Consider the following 20,995-nt stretch of genomic DNA (forward strand, 5'->3'; position numbering starts at 1 on the left):
TTGGAGAATATGGGCTCCTAAAACATAACGACCATCATTCCTCCTTTTGGTTTGCTTTTAAGAATTTCTGTATCAAGGGACTCGTAATCTGATGTCCCAGCTAAGCACTGAAGCAGCTAACTGTGCTGCCACCTCTTGTAAACACTGTCCCTGTAAGTAGCAGTGATTAGTACTAATTGCCTCAGCCCAAGATGAGTCTCTGCCTGTCTGCTCTCCACACCAAGGGCTTGCGAGCGCTGGGCAGGCAGGCAGTCTGCTCCACATTAAATGATTTTTGCTGATGCTGCTTTGAGGGGTTTGAACCAACACTCTCCTTTTTGCAATCAGTAAGGGCGACTGAAATGACAGGGAGCTGAGGAATGTCTGGAGGGAGGGATTCTGAACAATTACATGGAGCAGCTGGATACAAGGTACAAACAAAAAATAACTGATGCCACTGAACGACTTAGAAAATAATAGACTGAGTACCTGATGCTGCAACATCTGCAATAGGCCTCTTTGTGACATTAGCCATGAATCCAACGATGGAGAAGATGACAAAGCCAGCAAACATGCTTGTGCATGAGTTTATGCAGCACACTATGATGGAGTCCCTGAAATAAAGGTAAAATGCTTCAAGCAGTCCGTAAAGCAAGGCTACTGTTCATCAGTATATTACTCTTCTTTCCTGTGAAAAGCTTTCGTGATTCAGGACTTCATAGTTCAGGTTTCATTTCATGCCAGACAAGTCATAGTGTTTCCCCATTAGTGTAAATGCAGTTTTACAAGTCATTGCTAGTCAGACATAACATCTAATATTCAGATCCAAGATTACACTTTATTTCAATGATTTATAACACAGAAAGACAGAATCCAGCTCAAGCTGAGACAGGGAAGTGCCACTGTAATCTGTGCGGTCATCTGCTTACCTGTAAACATTGTTGTGGAAAGGGTTGTAACTTCCAAGGGCAATCAGTGAACCAAGACCCAAACCATAGGAGAAGAAAATCTGTGTGGCAGCATCCAGCCAAACCTGATTGCAGGAAATAATTTTTTTAAAAATCTGTTTCTGCACTTGAGGAGCAGGTCATATGTCTGAAAGGTGAACAGTTAGTAGTGAAACTTTTGTTTACAAGGATTGAATATTTACCTCAGAGTCTGAGAGCTTGCTGAAGTTGGGAGTTATATAGAACAAAATGCCTTCCTTTGCTCCAGGCAGTGTTACACCACGGAAGAACAAGATAAGCAGCATAACATAGGGATAAGTAGCAGAGAAATATACCACCTGATGTGAAGAAACAAGACATTGTAAGTGCCAAAAGAACAATTATTTGTGCGTGTTAACACTTCAGAAAATATTTGCTCCCTAAAAGAACTGTAGCAGGCAACTGAGGCTGACTTAAAATCGATGCGTTTATTGATGGACGGGCTTGGTGTGGAAAGGAATTCTGTCTGCTGCAGAATTCCCTCAAGGCCAGGGCTCCAAGGCAGGCGGCTGCTGCTGACTGTCCTGGAGATGGAATATAGTGGACTGGGATATTTTCACATGATGAGCTCATGCTTTTCTTTTTTGTATTCAACAAGAGGAGCTCCCAAAAGCACAAGGTTCAAGTACTTCTACCCTGCTTGTAGAACAACATCTGTCAGGTTATTTCTCCTGCTCTCAGACAGCTGCTCTTGTGTTTTTAAAACACTTTCTCCTCATCTATCTCATGCTATAATTGCCCTGCAGGATCCTACTCTCTTGCTTTTTCAAAAGCCTTATAAAAAGAGATGCTACGAAGTCAAGTTCAAACCATCAGCCCCTTTTTTGCCACCTTTGCAGACAGGAGAAATAAAGTTGGGTCTGAGCTCAACTAGGCCATGTTCAACGTGCAGCTTGAGGTGGGTCACAGCTACAACTATCTTGTCAAAGGCTAACAATTAATTCTTTCAGTGTGAAAAAATCCTAGTCCTCTACCCCAGGCTGGAGGCCTTAGAGCCCGAGCCTTCAGTTACCTCCAGGCCTCACGGCTGTGGCTTTTCATTTCCCTCAGATTTCTTCCTGTCATTTTGGGGCGAGGGAGAGATAGATATACCAATATCAGATGTTGTTGCCCTTTCATCCTGAAGAAAGGTCTGTCAATAATATAATTTCCTTTAATTCATGGTAAATTCTATTTTGCACTCAAACTAGGCATAGTCCAAGGAGCAGAGCGTGGAAATGTGCCTGTGCACCAGGACAGGAGGAGCAGCTCTTATGTCGATGCAGCTTCTGCACCTAATGTATCCGAGCGCGGCAAGAGCAGTGCAATAAATGCACCCTTCTCACTGAAGCCCAAACGCTGCATCCACACTCTGCTGCTCTCCAAACTAGCTAGGATGTTCATCCCAGGAACAAGCAGACATATTTTTAGGCAATTTTATACCTGGCAAAGCCATGAAGTCTATAAGTGAACATACCATCCCAGTCTGTGGTCAGAGCCAGCTACAGAGGAGATACAGAGGAGCCAGCGCTTTCAAAAACATGGTGCTGGATCAATTGAAAAAAGTTAGAGATGAAATACTTCACAGAGCTATGCCAGCAAAACTATCCCCAGTGCCTCTTACCTCACGGATTTTCAGAATATTTGGGTAAAAAGGGCATTTTTAATTGAAATTTGTTTAGAGTACTTTTTAATCTTACCTTTCCGGTCCAGCCTACCCCCTTCCAGATACAAAAATACACGAGGATCCAGGCAATTGCAAGAGTAATTGCTAGTGGCCATCGGATTTGCCCTGGTTTTTCCAATCCATCAGTCATTTGGTGCATGTTGCGTCTAGAATAAGCCAACAGAATGGTGTATTTAACAACTAATTCAGAAGATGGTATTTGAATTATAACAAGCAGACCCTTGCATATACGCAGGAATGATACAGAGAAAAATTATCAGCTTACTCCCAGAATTCAACCACGGCACTTGTCATGTTGGTGGTGTTTGCTAAGGTGTAATTGGAGAAGCAGCGGTCAGTGTTCCATGGGTTCTCACAGTGTTTCCAAGGAAGAGTCTATTTAAGAAATAAATAGAAAAAAACCTAAACAGTCAAATGCTTTTCAAGCAAGCAATACCCTCTTTATTAGAAATGACAATTGAGTGGAGAACTAATAGATATGGAGTTAGGCACCCTGGGGAACGCAGTGTGCTGCACATCCGCCACTCAACTTATTTCACTTCTTATCAATTGTGTGCATCGGGTGTGAAAATATTTCCTCCTTTCTTTAATATATCAACCCAAATGCTTTGGAGTCTGATACACATCTCAACATGTGAGAGTGTGTTGGGGACTACAAGAAAAAAGGGCAGCAGGAAGGATCTCCTGGAGGTCCTGTTAGCTCATGTTGCACTAGAGGCGATCAAGCTGTGGTGGTTGTTGATGAGAGATTTCCATTTTCCCCTTGGGTCAGGGGGCAATTAGAAAAATGAAAACTTTCTATTTTCTACATGCATTTTCTACATGTGCCCATGACATTCAGTTATCTTTCAGAACTTCTGAGAGGCAGAACGTATTTCCACATTATCCATTAGAATAAATCTCATTTAGATACAATTTAGATATTCTTCTGGTGACCAGTCTTGGAAAAATCCTCTCACAGAAAATATTGTATCAGGGTACTGCATGTTTCAAGTACAAGGATAAGATGCTTCAAGAGAATTAGAAGCCAACATTAATCTAATGTGGGCCAGTGCACTACTTCCTGCCTATGACTGACCTTTCACATCAATAACAAATCAGAGGGTAACAAAACCAGAAACAATCAAGAAAGTAATTAATGCAAACTTGGACCAGAGACAATTCTTTAAGGCCGAGAACAAGCAAGCATGAATAAAATTTATAGAAGAGGCAACAGTTGAACAATAATGCATTAATTATTGAGACTTATGTCAGATGCTTCCTCAAATGGCCAAACCCCACAAATCAGACAAGACCTACTCAGCTGATGAATCGTTCTCGAGGGGAGAAAACAGGACAGCTAAAGATAAATTTAAGAAGAAAGAAAACAAAAAGAAAATAACAACAATGAACGGAAGCTCAGAGCTAATCAAATCGCAGACCTTCCAGTCCATGAGGATTTTTTAATAAACCCCTCCACTATTAAAACACATACTGTTTCCCAAAAAAACAGCATTTGTGTGGCTGCTATTCAAGAGAAAAAAAACAACAGTTATACACCAGAATTTTCTCAGGGGAAGGACTGGCCTTTGGGCTCCAAGGCAGAGGATAGTTTTTCTTTAGTAAGAAACGGCTTGTCCTACTGCTTTCTATGCATTTTGTGTTCATCTCACACCTTTATAGTGAGACAGATTAACCAGCTATTTATATATCAGTTTACATTCAACAAACAATTCCAGCCCCCCGTCCCACACATGCACTTACAGTGGTAAAGGAATTATACAGGTAGTATAAGGCCCACGAAATAATCACGATGTAGTAAATATTTAGCCAAAAGGAAAGTACTGCAGCAGCTAGTCCCACACCTGTAAAGAAAACAAAAAGAAACAAAGGAAGGTCACTTCTAGTAATGTCTGTGCAAGTGCCACTTGAAGAGGTGCAGTTCAGAAGGACAAATACAACATATGGGGCTGGTATCATCAGCCAAATTTTGTAGAAGCCAAGTTAATTTCTTTTTAGAAGCACAATTATAAAAAGGTGCCTGATTTAGGTGATAGTTCAGTCGGGTGTAAGTTTAATCATAGTGTCCAGTTCTCTCCATGTTGCAGTAAGTGGTCACTGCTGCTGCTGCTGAGATTTTACTGGCAATTTTTACTCCTAGGGAATAGAGCAAAATCAGCTCATTCTCTGAAGCTGCAGTCCCACAGAAACCTCTGGATGCCTGCAAATTGGGAATGAGTTACCAGCCCAGGTAGGCACTGAATACTGATCAAAGTGCTTGACACTGAGTATAACGCTATTATGTCATCTCAGACTAAAGAAACGTTGGGGTTCCACGATGACAATGTCTTGTCCTCTACTCCACACACGGGCTTCAGGGGTATTTTAAATATCCAAGGCTGGTGACAGTTCTCACATAACAATAAACACGCACGAGGAAAAGCTCAAAATCAGTATAATGCAAAGCAGGGCTCCGTGCTTTGCAGCGTGCTCCCTTCCAACATGAGTAACTCCAGCAAAGTTAAAATAATTCTCTGTAAGAAACACTTTCATCTCTCTGGTTTTCCCCATACAAATTTTCCTAGAACAAAATCCACTCTAAATAAACTTTTATGTCACCATACCCTTCACTGTGTGAAGTAATTTATAACTCAAAGTGTAACTTGCTCCTCTGATGGATGGTCCAGAAGTCAGCTCAGGAGTTCTTGCGTGTCCAAGAATTTGGGATTAGAAGGCAAAAAGCACAGTTTGTGAGGTTTGTAGGTCTATGCAGAATCTAGATTAAAACCTTGAGGTTCTAGCAATGAGAAATCTCTAACTAAAAATCTAAGTATGGAGTGAGCTTGTCTTCAGCAATTCAGCATGAAAGAGCTACCTTTGAAGTGTCTGGCTTTTGAATTTCAATAAAGAACAACAGGAGATAGAAACCTCTGTGACCCCAAACAGAAACACCGTTTACCAAATTGCTGTGAATAGAGTTCCACACCTGCTCTGACAACTATTTCTAGATTTAATACGCTACTTTGAACAGTCTGTATATGTTCTCACAAAAAACTAATAAGTTTTTGAAGTTCAAATATAAGTTTGTGAGATTCTAATGCCTAACTCTTGCTCTTTTTAATAGGGAGCGATGAATATCCTAGCATGTTTCAAAATTATCAGTTACACCTCAGGAAGGTTTTCTCTAGAAAATCATGGTTCCAGTAAAAATATGAAGGCATAAAGAAACATCCTTGCCCTGTCACTTTGTGCAACTTGGAAACAAATAGAAAGTAATCCAAATGCATGCCGTACCTTTGAACATCGGAGCAAGCTTCCACACCCCAAGGCCTCCTATAGATGTATACTGACCCAGGGAACACTCCAGGAGAAACAGTGGCACTCCAGCAAAAATGAGGGTAAGGAAATAGGGAATCAGGAATGCACCTAAAAAGAAACAAGGAAAAAGTCTCTTACAGTAGGGAAAACCACTACTGAGTTTACACTGTTTCCATCCCTGCTGTATATGAAAAGAAACCCTATTTTTTCCCTCTTAGGTGTAACTTTTCAAAAAAGCTTGTGAAAAGCAGCTCTCAGCCAGTATCTCAAGAGGTGAAAATAAGGGGAAAAATATACATACATACATACATATATATATACATACATATATATATATATATGCATACATATATATATATATATATATAAAATCTCCTCATCATTCAAATATTTTCCATTTAAGTAAAAAGCTAAAGTCCAGAAGACTCTGTATTTAGTTGCCTTCATCTCTCACAGGAGCATGCAGATAGCATTAAGGCTTTAGCCAGAACCGGCTGCTTTCCAGCTAAGTTTGTCTTTTATGGCAAGCTGAGAGTCAGTATTACAAGCTGCAATCCTCTCTAAAACTCTGTCCAAAAGAGAGGCCTCTGAAGGACTGGAGGACAATGTGTTTTCATTCTACTCTAATGTCTTATGGTCTTTTAAAAGCACCTGCCAAGTAGAAGGCAGAATAAACTCCAGAGCAGACCTCAAAGCAGAGCACCACTCTCTAAAATGGTTCCAACCCTCCTGGAAAAGTATAAAAAGAAAAAAAAGAACACAAAACAAAACAAACCAGAAAGCACACCTATACAAGTAAAAAAGCTGTTAAAATCAAGTTCTGTTTCACTGATAATTTTCGTGGTGAATTCTAATACAGAAATATATCCTGGGTTGTAAGAATGAAATGGCAAACATACCTCCACCATTCTTGCCACAAAGGTATGGAAATCGCCACACGTTCCCTAAGCCAATAGCATAACCTACACAGGACATAAGAAAGTCAAATTTTCCCTTCCAAGTATCTCGGTCTGGAAGATCCGTCTTCTTCTTCTGCACTTTTACTACCAAGGTTTTGGGCTTATCGTTGGTGATTGAAGCATCAACCTCCGTGGAGATCTGTCCGTCTGCCACTTTTGTCCCGTTTGTTGCCATGTCTCTGGGTTTGGCTGGAGAGGCTCTGGCAGCAGCCGGACGAGAGATTTCCGCCCCGGTCCACGTGGACAGCAGCTTTGCGGCTGGCGGAACCCCCCCGGGCAGGCACGGCTTCGGCGGGACAGACACCCCCCCGGGCCCCCAGCTGCCGGGATGGGTTATGAGCTAATCCCCAGTCCTGTACCAGCGTCTGGATTGATCTGTAAAACACAAGATCACACAAATCAGATTTGCTTCACCAGTACTTTAGGCAACTTAAAAACGTACTGTGACCAGAGAGCTCGCTGCCGGAAGAGCTTTGCAATGCGGGTGACTCATGGAAGAGCTGTCTCTGCCCTTTGGATTTCCCTTAGTGACTTGGTAGGAAGCTGGGCAGAAGAACTACTGTGGTCCATCAAAACCATCTCCAAGCCATCAGTTGGTATTTTTTTCCCTATAGATCTCTTACGAATCTACAGAAACAAAATAATTCTAAAATGCAGCACTGGATTGCACACAGTGTACAGCCCAGATTTTATATATCTCTATTCAGAAGATGAATCAGTAATGAGATTTCTATTTAACAGCCTAGTAAATAATATTTATAACAACGCAGAACTTGTGGAATGATCAATTTCATTGTTATGCATTTAAAAAACTCATGGGGAATTTCCATGATTGTAAAGTTCCTTTATTTACAAGAATCATAGAATGGTTTGGGTTGAAGGGACCTTCCCAGCTCCCCCAGTGCCCCCCCTGCCATGAGCAGGGACATCTTCACCAGCTCAGGTTGCTCAGAGCCCCGTCCAGCCTGGCCTGGGATGTCTCCAGGGATGGTTCATCCACCACCTCTCTGGCCAACCTGGGCCAGGCTCTCACCACCCTCAGGAGCAACAATCTCTTCCTCATGTCCAGCCTGAATCTCCCCCTCTTTTAGTTCAAAACCATCACCCCTTGTCCTGTCACAACAGGCTCTGCTAAAAAGTCTGTGGCTATCAAGAAATAGCACTTACCACCTTTAATAGGGAATTTAAAATGTTATGAAGAGTGTGCACTGATCTAAAGCACCTTTCTCTAAAATGCTCCCAAAGGAATTAAACAACAAATGAGATCAAGCAACAGGACTTAATCCTGGGTAATGATGTTCGGTTTTACATGTGGTTATAATTAGTTGCTAATACAAGACAAATGTTTCACTAAACTTAAATTATAAGCACTGTGTGTAACGGACTTTCAGTTTCTATTTCCTAACATGGGTTGCATTCTTGCCCCTTCTCAAAAACCGTTACTGGTTCTACATAAATTTCCAAAATCTAAAGAAAGAAAAAAATCAAGGAATCAAATACGCATTATGAAAGTGACCTGGGCTATTTCAGTCAACTCCGAAGTGCATGTAACTCCTGCAAACTTCTCCAGCTCCACTTCAACTGGAAAAAACACAGTGAGTGAGCTGGTGCCTGTTATACCTGTATGCCCCTTTGTGATGGATTTATTGTCTAGTTCCTCTTATTAACTTATTTTACCATATGCCAGTTACTAGTCCTCAAACAGAGACCACAGCAAATGAAACACTTGCCAGTCTGAAGATAGACCTCACGGCAACGTTGACAACATTGGCCACAAGGTCATGCAAAGATCAACAATAATTTTCTTTACAGATTGTGTAAAGGAAGATTGAGATTATTAGCCATTCACTTCTATTTGTAAATTATACTAAAAGAAAAAAAAAAGTCCATGTAAAGACTCCACTATAAACACTGCTCTTTAACTTCTCGTTTATGATCACTGCATGATTGTAACGCTTATTATAAGGTCACATGGAATAATAAAAAGAAAGTTTCAGTAGGAAGCTGAAGGAGAATCAGCTATAGGTATGCTGGGGTGACGAGAAACAAGGATCATGCTTGGAACCGTCCTCTGTGTTCCACTTCAAGATGGGCCTCAAAGAGGGAAGATCCATCTATGAACTTTCACATCCTCACAAGCCCCTCTGTGTACGCATCTCCCCTTCATAAAACTGGACTTATTTTTCCATATTTCAGAGCAAGTCTGTCCAACTTCATGTTCCAATAAATGTCACTTCTGGCTGCAGTCAGAAGTTTGAGCAGTTCCTTATGCCCAAGGACATACAGATCACAGTGTTGGCAAAATGGGGTTCCTGTTCTGAGGCTAGACTGAGCTCAGCTTGGGATTTGACCTCCCCAGGGACATGTCCTAGAGCTGGTGGTGCAGAGCTCCAGGAGAGCATGAACCACGTGCAGTTGGCCAGCACCACCTGCTGATGAGCACACAGAACTGACAGGGCTTCTGTGTCGCCAACACAGGCTCCGCAAAGTGAAGGATCATCAGGGTCTTCTAGTACTTCTACAAATGGGTCCTGTACTAAATTAGATTTTGTTATTGGGATTTATGTTTGGCTTGTGCTTTATCATCAGTACAAGCTTCCAAGTACTCAAAGAGGCTGAGTGTTGGGGATGAGTGAAAAAAGAAGCCCAAAACAACATTAAAAAAAACCCCAATCAACCAACACTACATACATGTACATATATATATATATATATATATATATATATATATATATATATATATGTATGTATGTATATCTCTCATTTGCCTCATGATGAGGAAGAAACTCATCCTCCCAGCTGGCACTTCAGGAAAGGATTTGCGTTGCATCTCCAAAGTGACCAAGCCCAGAGGAAGGTGGATTTGCCCCCTGACACCTCCAAACAGGTGAGTGCTGGGGCAGAGCCAGCCCCAGCACTTCCAGCCCCATTGCACCCTGCAGACTTCTGGGTATGGATTAAAGCCTCTGCTGAATAACCTGAGTAATTTAGTCCAGTGTAAGGGTCTATGAGAAAGATACACCAGGGGGTTAGTTCAAAAATCTTCATGAATAAGACAAAGAACCTGGAATTTTGCGAGTCCTTGTGGAGGAAGGTGCCCAGACCTGCTTGCTGAATGCCAGGCTGAAACTTCACAAGGCAGCCCGGTGAGTGTGCACACACCTGTGCTGCAGGTGAGGGGGGCTGGCAGGCAGCCTGGGGCTTTTAATGTTAAAAGAGATTGAAAGCAGTAGTTCAGACAACCACACAGGGAGATGCGTTCCCCAGGGATCAGTCTTGGTGCCAGTTGTGTTTAATATCTTTATCAATGACCTGGATGAGGGCTAGAGGGTAGGAAGGCTCTACAGCCATCTGTCCTGTCCTACCGCTGCTGAAGCCATTATTCTGTTTGCAAACCCTGCTGGAGGTGTTACTGTCAGTGGTGTGAGTGCATGGACATTTGTGCATATATGGCGATAAAGCAAATCAGCATCACACAATGAAAAAATGCTTTCACTCCATAGGCTTGAAACTAAGGTTTTTTCCATGCTATGAAAAACTATTTTCTCCAAGTCTGAGAAATGATAATAAATTACGAGAATAGAGGTAACCCCTAACCTCCAACCCACATCCTTCATATACAGTAGGACTTCAAAACCCACAACTTACGTACAACAATCTAGAAGAACTAATGATACAGCTGTAAAGATACTTGGTGCATGCCCTCTAATCTGATTAGGCAATATCCCACAGCACTGGGATTTAAATTTAAAATTGGTCTGACATGGAATGGGAGAAAAAGACACTTATGTAAGCTCTGGGGGTTGGCTTGGGCAAAACGAAACACAAATTATAGTTGTCATCCAGCAGAGCAGGTACGACACTCGCTATGCACGTTATGCTTTGTGGGAAAAAGATGGAGGGATCTTTCAAATAAGTCGGTCTTTGCTCCGCCGGTTCCTTCATGCCAATGCTGAGTGTGCTAGGAAGGGCACAGCAGCTTCTCACCACATTCCTCAGTGCACAATAGAGCTTCCTTGACTTCAGTTACTAGGGTTGCTGAGCCAAGAGGAGAAAGCCCTCTAAAACAGGGGGCTGGATACCATCTAGTTGTCCCACATAACCACCACACAAGAGAAGAATGACTCGAGAGCGCCAAGCACACATAGCAGCCAAGGTAATAAGCACAACCAGGGTAACTGGAACAAAGAGAGTGCCACTTAATTAATAAAAGCATTTTTCTCTCCTGGTCTGCACAAAATTGGATATGAAGAGTTTAGAACTGGCTGCATAAAATGAAAGCAAACTGCAATATTACTATCATCTTTCACCAGTGATAGCAAAAGGCAATATAGGACAGTTCAGAAGCACACATAGTCAGCAGGAAACCCCAATTCCTTCAAATGATGAACCTTGGTACATTCAAAGTTCATTACTCCCTCCCCTGCAATCCATTGTGTTCCTCCCTCCCTGGAGGGCAGCAGCTCCAAGGGCTCCACACAACACAAAATTACAGCAGCTTCATTCAAGAGACGCTGAAGAAATGCTGTTATAGATAATGCCACATTGGCTTCATAAAACTTTGAAGGTATGATTCCTCTGCCCCACTGTGGCCACGAGCTATTTGCACTTTTGTTCTGTTTGTATTGGGCAATCAAGTCAGGAGACCATGCATATGCTAAGTTTCATAGCAAAACATATATCTCATGTCAGCAGCGTCCTGGAGTGTATTAAATGGGACTGAAATATAGAAAGTGTAAAAAGAGGACTTGAGTGCATTGAGCTTTGTTTCATTATTCTTTTATAGGAGAGATACTGTTGGAAAGAAGGAAGCAAACAAGCAAAGGAGGAAGGAAGGAAGCAAGGAAGGAAGGAAGCCCACAAAGAGAGAAGAGACAAAACAGATTAATTCCTTTTCTTTTGGTTCACCTCTTCTGAACTTTCCTGTAGTCGCTGCTGTTCACAAAAAGCCATCACCATTTTCAGAATTTTTTCAGGGTGCTTGTCCCCATTTCGTTTCTTAAGATGGATATGTGGAATCCGGCATCACTGTGACAAAATCTGTCCTTTGTTGCATCTGCACCGGCATCCAATTCCCCAGCTGAGCATTCCAGAGCTCTGGCAAACCACGCTGAGCAAATGGAGACTGAAGCTGCCTTGATCTTTTGTAAAATAGCAAAATAATAGCAGCAGCAAGAATTATCAGAGGTAAGACAAATGTGGACAGGAAAATTATTACTATTCCAGAAGAGTAACTACAGGCAATTCTATTTTCACCACAAAAAGGTACAAAGTCTAAATACCACTGTCCATATTTTCACCTTGATTTTACCTAAAGGAATGACAAAGGGTTTAGGTTTTGTGCAAATACCTATTTGTGGAAAAGCTTGCTAGCAACAGGGCCTTATCTGAGAAATACTGTTAGATTTTAGGTAGATGTAATGGCACGAGCCTTTCTGTAATGGTTTTCTTGTGTTTAGCTTGCATAAACTAAATAGTAGCTCTTAATATTTTTACCGCCTAATAAAATGTCACATGATTTCACCCAATCCCCATGTCAAGTCAGTGAAGTACATTAGGGTTCCAAAGATAACGTAGCAACAAATGAAGGACTTCAGCTGGCTGTTAGTACTTCTGAAGTTGGCCCAAAATAGAGTTGTATGTAATATCTAAATTAGATTGGATGCTTGTCCATACCAGCTTGTTATTTTCAAGTTAAAAGCTATACAAGTCTATATTTTGACTTTAACATGATCTTCCCTCTGGTTAAAAAAAAGAAAAAAAAAAAAAAAAAAATCAGATCTACAGGATTAATAGTGTCACAGATCAAGCATTTGTCTGATTAAATTTGTCCAGCCAGCTATATTTCTTTCACTATTAACAGCCACACTTGCAGAAAGAAATCTAAATTACACATTCTCTGAACATCTGGTTTTATAAGCTGTATGTAGACATTCCCATGCATCTCTCTACTCTTTCTTCTTAACTATTTATACACCACATATGTACTTTGCTGAGATACTTTGGAAAGCTATGCATGCTTAAATATGAAATGGTAATCCACAAAAGCTGCTGCATCTGCAGGGGGTGTAAACTGATGTATCATTATCAGCTGGGAGAAGGTGAGATGTGCTGGAAAATCTTCAGAAGGCATAGAAAAGCAAAAAAAACCTGCATGCTGCACTATAAGATATTCTATAAGATATTTTTTTATGAACCGTACTCTGTTTTGGTTGTGAAAAAAACATATGAACACTTGGTTGAATACAGAATTATGAAACAAGCTTCAGCAAGATGTACTTAGGGCGTATTTTAGAGGCGTACAAACATGCCCTGTACACCCACACTCCTCTTCCACCCCCCAGTCACCCCCACTTCAAAAAAGTTGCCCAAAAACGCTGCTTGAACTGGAGGTTTTTTAAAGACAGTAACAAAACTAAAAATAAATATTGTAACATCTTATTTGATGCAACAAGTATAGTAACTCCAGGAAAAAGAGGCAGGGCTGGCCAAAAAATGTGGCTTCGACCAAATCTCTAAGAAGTTATCTACAAGAATACATTTAAAGAGAGGAGTGTGGAATGCTTTTAAGCAGGTGGAGATGGATCAAGCCTGCATCTTGCAGCGGGATCCAACATGACTGATACATGCTGAATTTTTTCTGGGTGCTGGGAGATGCATGACATGCTCTTCCATGACTTCTCTGATGTCTAATACAGGCTTGGATGCTACAGCTTTTCAGGAAATGGATTAACTTTTGTCTCTTGCCTCTACTTGATTTTCTGAAGCTTATCAATGGAAGCATTAAAGATTTTGGGTTCTTCTCTGTCAAATACGGCTGACCCCGATCACCAGGTTGAGAAGTTAGAGGGAGCAAAGCAGCGGGCAGCAGGCTGGCAAACGACTGCATGTGCCGTGTCTCCTCCAAGAGGCCCAGCGACACGACAGATGCAAACTGCAGGTTGACAATATATTAAGTACCACTAAAATATCAACTTCTCACACCTCAGACTAGAACACCTGCCTGAAAGGGGAAATATGAGGGAAGTGGTGGGAGTTTCATTCCCTTGCCCATTTGTAAACATTTACAGAGAGATTTCACCCACACTGATCAAACACAGACACCTACTCCTGCAGGCTCCATGCCAACAACACTCATCTGCTTGCTACCAGTTCTAGCCACCCTTCAAGGAACAAATCTCTAGCTACCCAGAAAAGCCTGCATGGGAAGGAAAGAAATAAAGTAGTTTCCTAAAAATATTCTGATTCTGGTTTTCCTCTCTTTAAGGTCTGTCAGCATTTCTATAGCACTTATCTGTCTCTCAGGGGATGCACAAGTTGTCACAAGAATCCAAAGCAGTGGTAAGGATGGCATCTATAAGCATGGCTGGAAGACGGTCACACCACCACCAAGAGGGAAAAAACAACTTTTCAATTTTCTAGTCTTCACATACAGCAATAATTCAGTACTTCAGAAATAAAGATGAAAAACAGAAGCCAAACAACATCACCAAACAGCTTACATTTCTGTGGCATACAGGTCCCTTTGGAGACACTTGCCTAATTTTGAGCTCAAACCACAAGCATTTACTCCCTAATTCCAGCTTCAGCTCAGTAATGAGACTTACATTCATCTTCTGTAGTGCACAGAGCTCTCCTGGTGTGAAATTCACTCTTAGTGTAAAAGATATGAAGGTCTAATGTGCAGAAAGAGCTTCTCTCTTATAAAGTACTGCTGTTAGGAAATATTATGGTCAGGTGCTTAAATAAATGTTTATCACTTTCCATAAATGTCTCATAGCTCTTTTTTAAAGAACTTACTAGCAAAGGTATGCCTTTGCAACTACAAAAAAAGAGAAACAAACAAGAAAGGTGAGATCCAAAATAATGAAAAGTGCTGACCATATAGCCCGTGCTAAGGTTATTTTAAAAAGACAATAAATTTTGTTGTTCTTGTTGACATAAGACTAAATATAAAGCAAAAGACACATGCACAAGTGCAAAATTATCCTGACAATCTTGGGAGTCTGCTTGAACCCTGTTTCCAAAATGGCAATATTTTCTTGTAAGCCTGTAATGATTTTCCCATCTGGGCCATGTACAACTTTTGTTTAAAACAGAAAATTGATCACGGCAGGAGATGCAAAGAGAGAGGAACTTCTTCCAGTCATTGTGGAATTATATGAAAACTGAGTAACTGATAATCAGCCTCTTACAAGGCTCTATACTAACTAACATTCCCAATCAATCCCAGTGATTTTACCAAGTCTGTGTGTAGTCATACATTATTTGAGTATATTATTGCTCAGCTCACATTAGCACAATCTGCCCCTACTATTCTGTATTTACACATAAAATAAATTTCTGAGCCAAACTGCAAATAGATTTCTAGCATTTTACAACAGAACCAAATAGCCCTTAAAATGTGATGTATCTACTTGTTCAGACACTTTGGTGATTCTTGCCTTACTGAATACAGTATTTTCTTTGTTGTTTCCATTGTTGTATTTGTTTGCAATAAAGTATTTGTGACAGTTTCTATTACTAGCTTCTAGGCTGACTACAGCAACAAAATACAGTAATTACCACACACCCATTTCTGGCTTCACCACTGTTTGACATTCAATAAAACTTGCTCTAGAAAACCCATCTAGCCAAGGTCAACATTCCTGATTTGGACACTTCTCTACTGTTGAAGTTTTATAGAGCAGGGTTACTGCTGTATAAAAATGGGTTTGCTCATTGTTCCTCACATTAGTTGGGTATCATTCTTTAGACCTAATTGGTATTAATAAGAACCTGTGTTGTGCAAACCCAAAGGCCTTCCCAAAGAGCCCACGTTGGTTTTCAGTGTAGAAAATGCAACTGGTAGGGAGCACAGAGGGGTTCAAAAAAGGTCATGACCGGTGAGAGTCAGCATCCTGGTTGATTCTAAGGGAGGTTTCAGCATCCTCTTGCTGACCCCCAGGAAATAACGCAACATAGCAGGTCCCTCTTGGCCACAGAAGCAGGGTCGAGAGAGCAGGAGATGAAACACCCTGCTCCAAACTGCAGAAATCACAGTCCTGACTTAGAGGTACTACCGATCACCTGATTTTGCTCCCATTACAGACACCCTCCTTCCATCCACTCCTCTCCCTGTCACCACCCTTCGCTCCCTCCAGCAAACAGCTTGCCCCTGTTTTGTATCTTCTTTGGTATTGGTGACACAGTTGCCCCAATTGTTTCTGCCTCAGCAGCGTGGTTCCCTGGGCAGTTCTGGCTTCCTGTGTCAGGGCAATGAACTTGTGCTGGCTCCGAGCTGCACAGAGACGAGACCTTGGAGACACACCAATGCAGGAAGCCAGGGCAGAAAAAGGGAGCAGCAAGTACAACAAAGGCAAAGTAATTCACCCAAGCAGTAAGCTTGGGCAGAATTTCAAGCAGAGTTTCTTTGAGTCCCAGTGTAATCCCCAAGTCTTCAATAATAATATTGCTGCACTTTTCTAATAGACTCTTTTTATTTCCAGCATGTACAAATGATTAGGTATGAAAGACTGCTTGCCTCGTGAAAGCAAATAAAGGCACATAAAGGCCCCAAAAAAGATCACAGCCTCCCTCTACACAAGAAAAAATAAATAAAAACAATCTCAGGGTAAGTAACAGGAGTTAGTGTTTGTTATTTAATTTTTATTAGTCTGGCAAGTCACATGTTGTTTCTCTTCCAAAAAAGAATGCCCTGATATGATACAGCCACATTTACTGGTAGGTAGCCTGGAGATGTAGGAGAGGGTCCTGCAGTGATGCAGGAAGGGGGTCACTGTGTGAGCTGGGCTGTGGGATTCCTCTGAGACCAGAGCTGCTCCAACTGCTCTGTTACAGACGGCCGCGGGTCTGGGGTCTGTGCAGGCTGGGGGACACAGGAGTGAAGAACTAACTGTATGAAACTGGCCCACCAGCCCAGTGCCTCAGCTCAGCCAAATCTGCCACAGCCAGCCCTCGGGCAGCATCGTGGTGTGGTCACTAATGCTGCTGGAAGCCTAGGAAATCAGTACACTGCCTTATTCTTTGAGAGCTGCCATGTCCCTGAAGAACTACAGAGTTATTTTGTGAAAACATGACATAAAACACTCTGCCTTCCTTCCCATCTATCAGTGTGCAGATTATTTTTTCCTCCCCCCCCCACCCCTTTTTTTTAAGCACTATTGTTTTGGGCAGGAGTAGTTAGAAACATGTTGCTCCACCTGTCAGAACACATCAGAAAAAGGATCATTCCAGCCTAAAGCTTCCCGTATTTAATACAGGCAGTGACTACTGACCAGCACCCTGTGAACACTCACAGCATTGCTACAAGAAACCCAGAGGAAGGAGGACATGCAAAGGCAACACTCCCTATTGCAAGCTGTCTGCCTTGACCAAGCTTTCAAAGCCAAAATTCACAGAATCTGATCCAAACACCCAGAATTTCACTAAATGCACAGTGCTCCTCAACCTGTAATTTCTCATGTAATTCCCAGCACCCAATCATGCCAAATTTAGACCAGTTGCTGTCTTAAAATGCATTTCTAATCTGAAAAGGCAGCTGTTAACTGTTAACAGTTGAAAAGGCATGTCTACAGCAGTGGGGGGAGAGGAGAGAAATAAAACTTAAGTGTTTGCAATTATTCTTATTAGCCTCTAAAAAAATAAAATTTCCATTTTGTGATTCACTATGAAGCCGAAAGGGCTAGAAAAACAATTTCTGTAAAATGATGAAGAAAACTTAAAGAAATTTCAGAAGCTCTGGTTTAATAAAAAGAAAGTTTGGGCAGCAAAAATACTGCATTTTTGTGCTGGATGTTTCTCTTGGTTTAATGTACTTCTTCCACAACCTCCAGCTTCTAAAACAGGGGATATTTAGTTTTGTCTGGAAACTGAAAACACTGCCTAGAAGTGTCACGACCAACTTACTCTTCACAGGATGACATCTCAGCACACCCGAGATGAGATTTTTCTCTGTGTGACTGGGCAAGTCACTTTGGGTGACATCCAGAGAGGGACATTGTCTAAAGCTCAGAGACTCACCCCACAGACGGGATCCACAAAGCTCCATGCATCAGACTCAAGGCTGGAGATCCATTTTGACAAACAGAGAGGTGATGGTCCATGTTTTTAGGGGCTGGGTATGCTCTCTTAATGAAAGTTAAGCTTCTTTCAATTTGTATCACTTCATTGCAATTCATCCCCACCCCCCCACAACACAACTCCCACAAAAACCCTTACCCAATTTTAGCAGCCATACAAAACGATTTTCTGAATAAGAAAATACTTTATATTTGTGATTCTTGCATGCAGTTATCATGCAAACCAAACAAAAAAAGACTGCAGGCACATGTTATGCAGTTAAGGCCCTTTCAGCAGAAACATCCCCTTTTGGAGGGGGGTGCAGAAGAGAGAGCAAGAAAAGCCCTGAATCTGGGGTTACTCTTTTCAGATACAGCTCCAAGCTAAAGCCACATTTTCTTTCTGTTCTGTTCTCTTTGATCCTCAAACTTCAATCCAAACCTTTAAGTTTAAATGGGATTTCACTCTGAACTAAAAAGCAGTTTAAATGGGGACAAGAAATTCTCCCCTCTCCCCTCCTGCCAAATGATGAAATTGAAGCTTCAATGTCAAGGTGCTTAGCAAATCTCTAAAACTTTCTGGCTTGAAGTGATAAGGACAAACAATCAGGAAGCTCACTCTGAAGGTGGGAGATAAATGGAACAATCTGCTTTCATTTCACTTAAAAAAAAAAGCTCAAGATAAATTTGGGAATTTTTCAAGTAGTTAATATTATATTTGAAAACCAGTCCTTGCTGGTTTTAGCTGATGGGTCAATTGCCTTACAATACCAACGGGGCAAGGTTTCATGCCTGTCCCAAGTGATTTTAAGGCCACATTGAAAGCCTGTTTCAAGACAACCAGTGGGTCAGATTCTGCTCTGAAAAGTTGGCAGCACTCTGAACAAAACACAAATGCATCCTGTGTATTTTGAAGCCCTAGTTCTCTTAGCAACAATTCAGCAACATCTCAGACTCAACTTTCTATAACTAAATATCCTTTAAGGGATGTGAATCTTCTTTTATATTCTCCAGACGCTCATAGTAGCAAGTCTTCTTCTACACATGACAATGGGGCTCATATTTGGACTCCGCAAGGTATCAACCCTGAGGCTTCGTGTGCAGTCCCTACTCATACACAGCTCTCGTGCATCTTGCTGGCACTTCAGCTGCAGGTTCTGGGCTGAGATAACTCGGGATCCCTTGGCAGAGGCCAGTCATACCTGTGCGGGATGGCATTTTGTTTATATGGCTAACAGTGCTTATTTTTACCTTCTTACTTCAGTGATGATTCTAAACAGCTTTTTGTACAGGATTATTTAAAATACATTAAAATGTAGTGCAAAGGTTTGCCGTATGGAGGGCACATGCATTGTAAACCCACCACTGTAATTTTGGTTTTACCTGTCTCTAGCATTCTAGCCACTAAGCAGCTTCAAAGCTTTGCTCAAAGGAAACAGATTGTTCAAACTCCTTAGACATCTCCTGTATACCCAGTAATATCTGTTCTTGTTTGGAACCATTAAGAATAGCTAGCTCCCACACAAAATAATTTTAAATATAAGATAAACTGTCCACTTTATTTACTATAAACACAGACTATGAGTTTTCTGCCTCATGAAGACATTGATTTGCTAGTTGGGGTTTTTTTGCCTCCCCCCCATTTACTGACAGCAAACTTACCAGGAGACATCCATGTACCAACATTGACATTACTCATAACTGAAAGCCAACTGATAGGGTCACAAAGCCAGATAACACCAAATGTTGGTTTCTGTCATGAATCAAAGTCTGCTACTTTTATTAAAAAAAAAAAAAAAAAAAAAAAAAAAGAGGCACCATCTGGTAAACATCAACATATCAAGGAAAACAGAAGACAGTTTGGAACCAAAGGCTAATGCTACAATCTGAAAACCAAAGTCAATATTTGGGCAACTTTACTCTCAAGATCTATCCCCCAGAACTAGAGCTTGTCAGTTTTGGAAGATTTGTGTCAGTGATGCTGATGCCACACTGGTATTGTAATTAATTGGGATAATTAAGCTTGTCAGGAACCCAGACCAACAAGCAGGAGAAGTAGAAAACCTGCAAGTCCCAGCTAAGCCATCTGGGTAAGTTAAATCAGTTTTCTTGTTCACAAGGGCCAGTCAAATACACTGTTTTGAGAGACAACAGAAGTGCCTGAGAAACCTTGTTAGTAATGTCAAAAAGAAAATGTTAAATCTTCTGTTTCAGCCCCCTGAGCATTTATGTTCTGAGAGGAGAGCTGTTCATTCACAGGCAGAACCTTCATTACTTGGTATCATTTGCTACAAGACACAATTTTCATTGATCCCAGAGGGCATTTTTTTTCTGTATAAAGTCCAAGCCAGAATCTTAGAAGGCAAACACCTTTCTGGAGGACGCAAAAGAGTTGGGGTTTTTTTCCTAGCTGTTTGAATAGTAAGCTACCTGAGCAAAAATATTATACATGGGAAATATGATTTTGCTGATTTTTCCCTGGAGAAGATTAAGTTAAGCTTGCCTTTTTCTGAAGGTACATCAAGTTCATCAAGAAGAAGTTGAAAAAGGAAAAATGTGTTTTCATACCAAGTAAGAGCACATACATGGCTTACCTTTTTCTCAAAATGGAAGGCCCTGCACCAATGTGCAAGATTGCCAGCTTGATTTCCATCTGCCTGACCTGAACAACAGCACATCAGAAAACATTTTTCCAGATCCACGCTTGGGGATTTGGACATTCACACTGATACCATTTTAATCCCATTTAACTGTCTAGAAAATAATAGAGTTATATGTATTTAATTATATTGGACAAAACCTTATTTGCTGCAGCAAATAATTTGGTACAGGGTTTTTTCTTTTCCTCTTTTTGGAAACTGCTTTCTCTCGCCCTCAGGCTTTTGCAGCCTTGCAATTGCAAAGTTTGTGGCACTTGCCAAGGGTGAAAGAATCTAATTTGCTAATTCAATCATCATTTGCAAACTAATAACTGTAAGCATGTATAAAAATGACATTAAAATGTCTGGAACACAAGCCATGTTGATGAATACATTCTCAGAGTAAATA

The 20,995-nt window shown here is 41.2% G+C and overlaps 1 protein-coding gene and 1 long non-coding RNA gene across 3 annotated transcripts in view; one reads left to right on the top strand and one right to left on the bottom strand.

Moving 5' to 3' along the window:
* Window positions 1–20,995, bottom strand: part of SLC6A1 (solute carrier family 6 member 1) — a 111,504-nt gene that overhangs the window by 12,313 nt on the left and 78,196 nt on the right. For both annotated transcript variants that reach the window (XM_065074975.1, XM_065074974.1), the window contains 8 exons: window positions 6,828–7,262; window positions 5,905–6,036; window positions 4,375–4,475; window positions 2,897–3,006; window positions 2,645–2,777; window positions 1,130–1,264; window positions 909–1,012; window positions 469–593 (listed from right to left, as the gene is read on the bottom strand). In XM_065074975.1, coding sequence (XP_064931047.1) covers window positions 469–593; window positions 909–1,012; window positions 1,130–1,264; window positions 2,645–2,777; window positions 2,897–3,006; window positions 4,375–4,475; window positions 5,905–6,036; window positions 6,828–7,062 — 1,075 coding nt within the window. In that variant the 5' untranslated portion in view covers window positions 7,063–7,262. The remainder of the gene's footprint in view (window positions 1–468; window positions 594–908; window positions 1,013–1,129; window positions 1,265–2,644; window positions 2,778–2,896; window positions 3,007–4,374; window positions 4,476–5,904; window positions 6,037–6,827; window positions 7,263–20,995) is intronic.
* Window positions 11,324–15,449, top strand: LOC110363559 (uncharacterized). Its single transcript, XR_002421743.2, has 3 exons — window positions 11,324–11,454; window positions 11,674–12,074; window positions 14,155–15,449. It is a non-coding gene; the product is annotated as an uncharacterized LOC110363559 (long non-coding RNA).

The sequence above is a fragment of the Columba livia genome, chromosome 10, assembly GCF_036013475.1.
Source record: "Columba livia isolate bColLiv1 breed racing homer chromosome 10, bColLiv1.pat.W.v2, whole genome shotgun sequence".
In the NCBI taxonomy this organism is placed as follows: Eukaryota; Metazoa; Chordata; class Aves; order Columbiformes; family Columbidae; genus Columba; species Columba livia.